We start from the raw sequence: 7,010 nt of genomic DNA, 5'->3' as shown, positions 1-7,010 counted from the left end.
CTGGAAGAACATGTGACGTTTCGGGTTGAGACCCTTCTTCAGGCTGATTGTAGGAGGGGAGAAGAAAACTAGAAAAGGGGAGAGGTGGGACAAAGCATGGTAGGTAATAAGTCAACACAGGCCAGGGGGGACGTTGCCTCAATAAGGGAGGGGGGAGGGCGGGTGAGAACGAGAGAGAGTGGAAGTGTGTAGGTGAAAAGAGGGGAGGGGGAGGGGCATGGCTACCTAAAATTAGAGAATATTAGTTGGCAGGTATGGATTCAGATAAGGAAGAAGGATGGGGAGTAAAATATAGAACCAGCGGAAGGATGTTGACCATCATAGAAACATAAAAAATAGGCGCAGGAGGAGACCATTCGGCCCTTCGAGCCAACACCGCCATTCATTGTGATCACGGCTGATCTCCCCAATCAATCAGGGATGGTGCACAGACCAGGCCAAAGACTCTAGTATATTTGGTTCAGGCCACACTAAATCAGGTGAGAGGGAATTACCACGTGTGTCTCTCTCTGTAACATCTCTTCCCATAATTGTTTTGCTCCCGATTCTGGAGATCTTGATTGGTTCAGTAAATTGGATGAGTAGTGGTTTGGCTCGGGAATGTTAACGAGCAAGGCCGACGAGCTCGTTATAAGCCCCCCCCCCCCCCCCCCCAGTCTGCATTCCTGCAGTGCAGTCAGTAACTTGCCCTTCAGTGAAGATGATGTCGGTGGCGAGTGTAACGGTGCTCATGTTGGCCGCTGTGATGGGACAGCTACAAACAGGTGGGTTGGTATCTGGTCACCTACAGGCAGATTTGACATTTGTGTGCTTGCTTGTTTTTTACCCCCACATTTGCCTCTTTTATTTCAGATCTTCCACCCGGTATCACCTACTCCTGCGGTAACCACACCCTGACGGTGTTTGTGTCCAGAGATGTGTTGGCTGGCGCCCCAGCCTCTGCCCTGCGGCTGGGAAGCTGCCCGGCTTCAGACACCAGCTCCCTCCAAGTTCTCCTCTTCCAGTATGGGCTGCAGGACTGCGGTGCAGTGCGCCTGGTGGGTCTAATTCTCTGCTCTCGCTCAAACTCCGCTTTGTGGCCGACTCCTAATCACTTTTTTTTTTCCCCTCTTGTTTTCTCCACCCCCGCCCCTCAGACGACCGGCAAGGAGGTAACTTTCACAAACTACCTGAAGTTTGGCGATGGACCTACCTCTGGGATAAAACGACCCGACGTGCGCCTGGAATGTGTCTACCCAGTGTAAGGATCTGGCATTGTTAATAGTAGTTAATAGTCGCACAGCGTGGAAACTGCTCCTTCGGTCCAACTTGCGCGTCCTTACGTTAGCTCAAATTTCCTGCGTTTGGCCCATATCCCTTCAAACCTATCCATATTTCAGTCCAGTGGTCAATCTAAGTTTTCTATTTGAAACTCTAAGAAATGGACTAAACATTTAATGAGAAATTCTAAGTTGCAAAATGAGAACTCTCAATCCTGTTTTAATTGAATGCATTGTGCTTTGGTCTCTGCATTTAAGCTTACAATTGCAATGTTTCGTATCGAAGTTCCTGCCACTGAAGCCTCTTGCATAAGTAGTTTACTTCTCTTCAGGGATGAGGTGCCAATGTCTCTGACAACAATTCCAACAACTGGAGTTCTAGCTGGAGATGGCAATCTGATATTTTCCATGATGATAATGACTGGTAAGAATTTGTTGTTGCTTGTGGTGATGCTTGCACCTTGTGGTGTGACACTCGGTTCTATTTTTCTATGTATCTCTTCTTTCCCCCACCTTCTCTTGCACTGAATACATGGCCCGTTGGTCCTTCCATAAGCTAGGATGCTGTCTGATTCGCCTCTACCCCCTTGGACATTGTCTCTGGAGCTGGTGTTACAATGCTGAAAACTCTTCTGTACTCTGCATCTTTCCCTTTTGCTTGATCTATGTGCCTGAGTTTGACTTGATTTTATTTGGGTATAGTATTACCTAATCTGAATGGATAGAATGCAAAACTGCTTTTCACTCTCTATACATATGGCAATAATAAAACTAAGGTACACAAATGCTGGAGAAACTCAGCGGGTGCAGCAGCATCTATGGAGTGAATGAAATAGGCAATGTTTCGGCCCGAAACCCTTCTTCAGACTAAAGTTCTTGAACAAATATGATCTATGAACCATCTTTAGTTGTGCTACCCATTCCCTTTGCTCCTTCCATTGCACTTGTGTTTAATGTCATTATATTTGTATCTGATTTGATAACCTTCAAAATGAAGTTATTTCATTATCTTGGTACATGTGATAAACCTAAACCTGTGCTGTATTATCTTTCTGATGCTTAGTTTACCTGTTGGCCAAGTGGTACTTATTTCATGGCCAATTAATATCTCTATCTTGACCAATTTAAAATATTTATCAAAGCTGGCTGTGCTTAAGTGGTGTTCAAAATGTAACCACATTTCTAATCTCAGGGAACTCCAGCTCGCCCACAGGTACTTCCCACATTCCTTTCTCTAACGCCGCATCTGTCATCCACGGATGCAGATTGTTCCTTATTATAGACCCTTTGTTTGGAATTCCTGTCCTAATTTGCAGTATTGTAATGTGATTGTAGTCTATGGTTGCACAGGAATTGTTAACGAGCAGCAACCCTGCACTAAGCCACTTGTGACCAAGTCAACTTTGTACCAAGATGTGCACTGTAACTTGCCCTGCCAGGAGACCCTTGTGATCTTTAATATCATGGAATTGCATGGAGCTGAGCCCTTTAAAATGTATAAAAACCAGACAAACAAAGGTGGGGAGGGGGTTGAAACTTGACCAAGGCTGCAGCTATGGACTAAAAAGGTTAAAACATCAACTACCATGGCACAGTAGTAGAGTTACTACCTTGCTGCCTATAGGTGCTGTATGCATGGAGTTTGTACATTCTCCCCGTGACCTGTGTGTTTCCTTGGGTTTCCTCCCACACTCGATGTGCAGGTTTGTAGGCTAATTGGCTTGATTCCATTGTCCCCAGTGTGTGTAGGATAGTGTTAATGTGCTGGGATCACTGGTCTGCATGGACTCGATGGGTCAAAAGGTGTGTTTTCATGCTCGATCTCTAAACTAAAATTGGAATGGGGAAGGAAATTTTCTAATGTAGAAGATGGGTGGACTGGACAGAATCTGATGGGTGGGCCATGGTTAATATTGGTTTGTTCCTGTTGTCTGCAGATAATTTGCAGCAAAGATTATGATTACACTTTATTTTGGATATTTCCAACACTTGTACAAGCACAGATCTGAATTGTGAATGTTGAGAGGGGAGAGGGAAAATGTTACTTTAAATGGTTGAGTCTGGCTGCACTTACTAATGGAAACACTTGCCTTCACTGTTTGGACAGAAACTAGTTCATCTGGCTAGAACTAAACTGTATAAATCTAGGCTGATCCTTTGTGTGAAATGGAGAACAAACACCGACAATTGCATCATCCTAATGATATAACATTTGCTGAACAGATGATTGGACTGCTGAGCGACCAAATTCCCTCTTCTTCTTGGGAGCTTCGATTAACCTGGAAGCCTCTGTTCTGGCCCCATATCATCAGGCCCTTCGACTCTATGTACAGGAATGCATTGCCACACCAACAAGCTCACTGGCCATGTCTCCAGAGAATTATACCATCATAACCAATCATGGGTAAGGATAAAGAGTTTGTTAGTTGGGGGAATGTCAACTTGACTTGAATTAAACACGTTCTCTCATTCTGTAGATGTCTTGTTGATGGAAAAACTGGAAATTCCAAGTACTTGCCCAGACAAGATGGTGCGGTCCTTCAATTTGTTGTGCAGGCATTCAAATTCCTCAGTCTGGAGGATGCTGAAGTGAGTTGATATTTTTCATTTACAAGTCTTGACGGGGTAATGACCACTTCATTAATCCGAATATGTGGTATTGTACTAATGCATGTCTGCCTCAATTAAAACACTTCTGGTGGATCTTTGAGTTGGGCAGCATCTGAAGAGGGTATGGACAGACAACCCTTCAGGTTGGGACCCTTCAGTCCTGACTCAAAACATCATCTGTCCACTTCCTTTACAGTTGCTGCCAGATTTGAGTTCCTCCAGCATGTTATTTTTTCCCAAGATGCCAGCATCTTCGGATGCTTGTGTCTCCACCTGAAGCTAGTTGTAACTTTTTTAATTATCTGCAACTAAAGCATGGTTGATTTGTGACTTCTACAAATAATTGGAAGCATTTCTTGATAGAAGTACATGTTAAATCCTAAATATTCTAACAAAGTTGGATGTACAGCTAAATTTGAGATCATGATACCTGATGAATTAGACACACTGCATTTGCATTTTGCAGATTTTTATACACTGCAAAGTCATGGTATGGGACCCTAGTTGGGATGATCTTGTGCATAAAGCATGCTCATTTGACCAGCAAACACAAAGGTAACACTTTCCATTAACTCTTGCACCTTGTTTCCAAAAGCTCTGGCCCAAAAACTAATTAACATTTAATGTTAAACTTTGTGGAGTAAAGCAAATTATTTCTTATTGTGCTCCATGCGAATGATTATATCTTGGCTTTGAGTTCTATTGTAACCTCTAGAGATAATTCCCATTCCTAGAGTTGACAAAGTTCACACTAGGATCTAACCATTGACATTTGGTACCTGCCATCCTGACTTTGTTCTCTTTAGTTGGCAGCTCCTGGATGCCCCATTACAAAGTTCCTTGTGTGACTGCTGTAATTCAATCTGCCAGTCTCGCCACAAACGAGCCACAGGTAATATTCCCACTTCTGGTATCAGCTTGGATAATTACTTTCCTTGGTGTTACAACTTTGTTTTCTTCTCTCCTTTAGAGCCAGAAACTAGTGTTGGCCATGTAATCAAAGTGGGTCCCATGAGAATTCTCAGTAAGCAACATGGATCCACAACTTTAGGTAAGAAACCAGATTTAAAGTTGTTTTGGCAGTTTAACATTAATCTTTTCTATTGTAATGCCTAGTAAGATTCATTGGATTAATAAAACTTACGGAACAGTACAGACCCTTCAGTTGCAATGTCTGTGCTAAACATAAGGCCAAGTCCCATGTCCATATCCCTCCATTCACTGCATATCCATACACCTATCCAAAGATCTCTTCAATGCCACTATCTGCCACCCTCTTTATAAAAAAAATAAAATAAAAAAAACACTTGCCCTTCCCATCTCTAAGCTTTGCTCCTCTTGCCTTAAAGCTATGCCTCCAAGTAATTGTTTTTATTTTTTCAGTTTTGACTGTCTACCCTATCTATGTCCCTCATAATTTTACACTTGTATCAAGTCTCTCCACAACCTCTGCTTTTCCAGAGAAAACAATGCTAGGCTTTCGAATCTCTTACTGCACCTAATGTCCCCTAATCCAGCTGTCCTTCTGGTAAACCTCACCCATTCCAAAGCCACCATCTTTTGTGTGATAAGCCTTTGACAATACATCAAAACATCAATTTTATGTAGAGCATTAACAGTTTTTTAAACTTTCTTTTGCAGAAAATCACAGGGTTATGCTCCTGGCAACGCCCCTGTTGGCTTGTTTTTTGGGAATTGTTTTCCTATTTCTGTATAAATGGAAGATCAAGAATGTGCACCACAGCTGTTGAAGTGGCAAAGGCTAGATCGCAAAAGCTGTATTGGTTAACTGGATCCTAACTGCTTGATGTTGGTGCTTAACTTGAATAAAGATACATTTTGCAGACGTGCACATAGTTTTCAACTTTGATTTTGTTTAATGATCTCTAAATTAATATGTGGAGCAAACAATGAACTTGACACTTTAGAAGTTTAGAGTTCTATCTTCCAAGGCCAGATTTACTGAACAGTAAATTTTAAGTCTACCCATTTGCAACTAAATCTCCTTAATATTGGATTTCCTTAATTGTCATGTTTAAATATTTCCTTTTAAAGGTTTGATCCGCTATTGATTAGCTGATCATGCCTATTCCCAGACCATGACCCCACCAAATAGCAGACCACTGCTACTTGTACATCAGGAGATCTGACCACTAAGCTGAGTGTCCTGACTTCCTGCTTCCATCTCTTGCCCAAGATATACCAACAGGACCATCCTATCTGCATACTCTTGCCCCACTGAACTATCTCCTTGTACCATGACAATCTACCCACCCTCACACAGGACACCTACACATGCCCTCAACCACTTTGTCAACTTTCAATTCTCTCGCATGCCTGCCCTCCTCCACTCCCTTTGACACTTTCAACTACATGAGGAAGCTCTTGCTTCCTGCCACAAATATCTAACCAGATTCCATCCTCCACATCTGTCTGGCAGATCCCATTACCCTGAACTTCTCTTTTAAAGCTGTAACAATGGACCATTTATGCCAGTTTATGTGCAACTGTCCTTGTTCTAAATCTCTGGTACTACTCAACTTAAACATTGCACCAACTGCATTGTTGGTATTTCTGACACTTATGCCAAATGTACAAGTTTTATCAGCTTTGCTACTAACTTCTACTGTTCTCAAATTCAGTTGAACTTTTTCTTGATCTGTCTCCATCTCAATAAATTCGCCTGCTGACACTTGTTGTAAACACATTGATTTGTGGCTATTTTGACTGTCTTCCCACTGTTTTGGATGCTATCCCTTCCAGTTTGTTTCTGCTGCGCCTGTGTTCTTGAGATAAAGCCTTCCCTTCCAGGACATCTGATACAACCTATTTTGGGAAAACTTTGTGGTTTCCTGTCCACTGAGGGAGTTAAGTGTCACTTCCTGGACTTTGATTCTCTGCTAGTGTTTTCTCTGTCCTTTCTGTCCCATCCCCAAACCATAGGAGGTGCACTTGTGCCGCCTCTTGCCAATATCCAGGGACCTGGTAAGGCAAAGACGTGCATGCACCTTCTCCAACCTTATCTGCTGTATTGGGTGCTCCTTCTATGATCTCCTTGATCAAGGCAGTGTAGAATAGATGATGGGTTTGCAGAGCACCTGTACACTGCCCACAATGGCCATCCCAAGCAGTTGTGTCGCT

General features: G+C 42.8%; 1 protein-coding gene across 1 annotated transcript; it reads left to right on the top strand.

Moving 5' to 3' along the window:
• Positions 1-679: 679 nt before the first annotated feature.
• LOC129709439 (zona pellucida sperm-binding protein 3-like) lies at positions 680-5,718 on the top strand. Its single transcript, XM_055655841.1, has 10 exons — positions 680-764; positions 853-1,037; positions 1,137-1,240; positions 1,592-1,683; positions 3,483-3,663; positions 3,737-3,848; positions 4,336-4,424; positions 4,676-4,761; positions 4,840-4,920; positions 5,511-5,718. The coding sequence occupies exons 1-10, from the start codon at positions 701-703 to the stop codon at positions 5,618-5,620; spliced, it is 1,104 nt and encodes a 367-aa protein (XP_055511816.1). The 5' UTR covers positions 680-700; the 3' UTR covers positions 5,621-5,718.
• Positions 5,719-7,010: the final 1,292 nt, after the last annotated feature.

Source organism: Leucoraja erinacea, chromosome 25 (assembly GCF_028641065.1).
Source record: "Leucoraja erinacea ecotype New England chromosome 25, Leri_hhj_1, whole genome shotgun sequence".
In the NCBI taxonomy this organism is placed as follows: domain Eukaryota; kingdom Metazoa; phylum Chordata; class Chondrichthyes; order Rajiformes; family Rajidae; genus Leucoraja; species Leucoraja erinaceus.
Note: the sequence above shows the minus strand (reverse complement) of the source record. Positions and strands in the feature narration are given on the sequence as shown.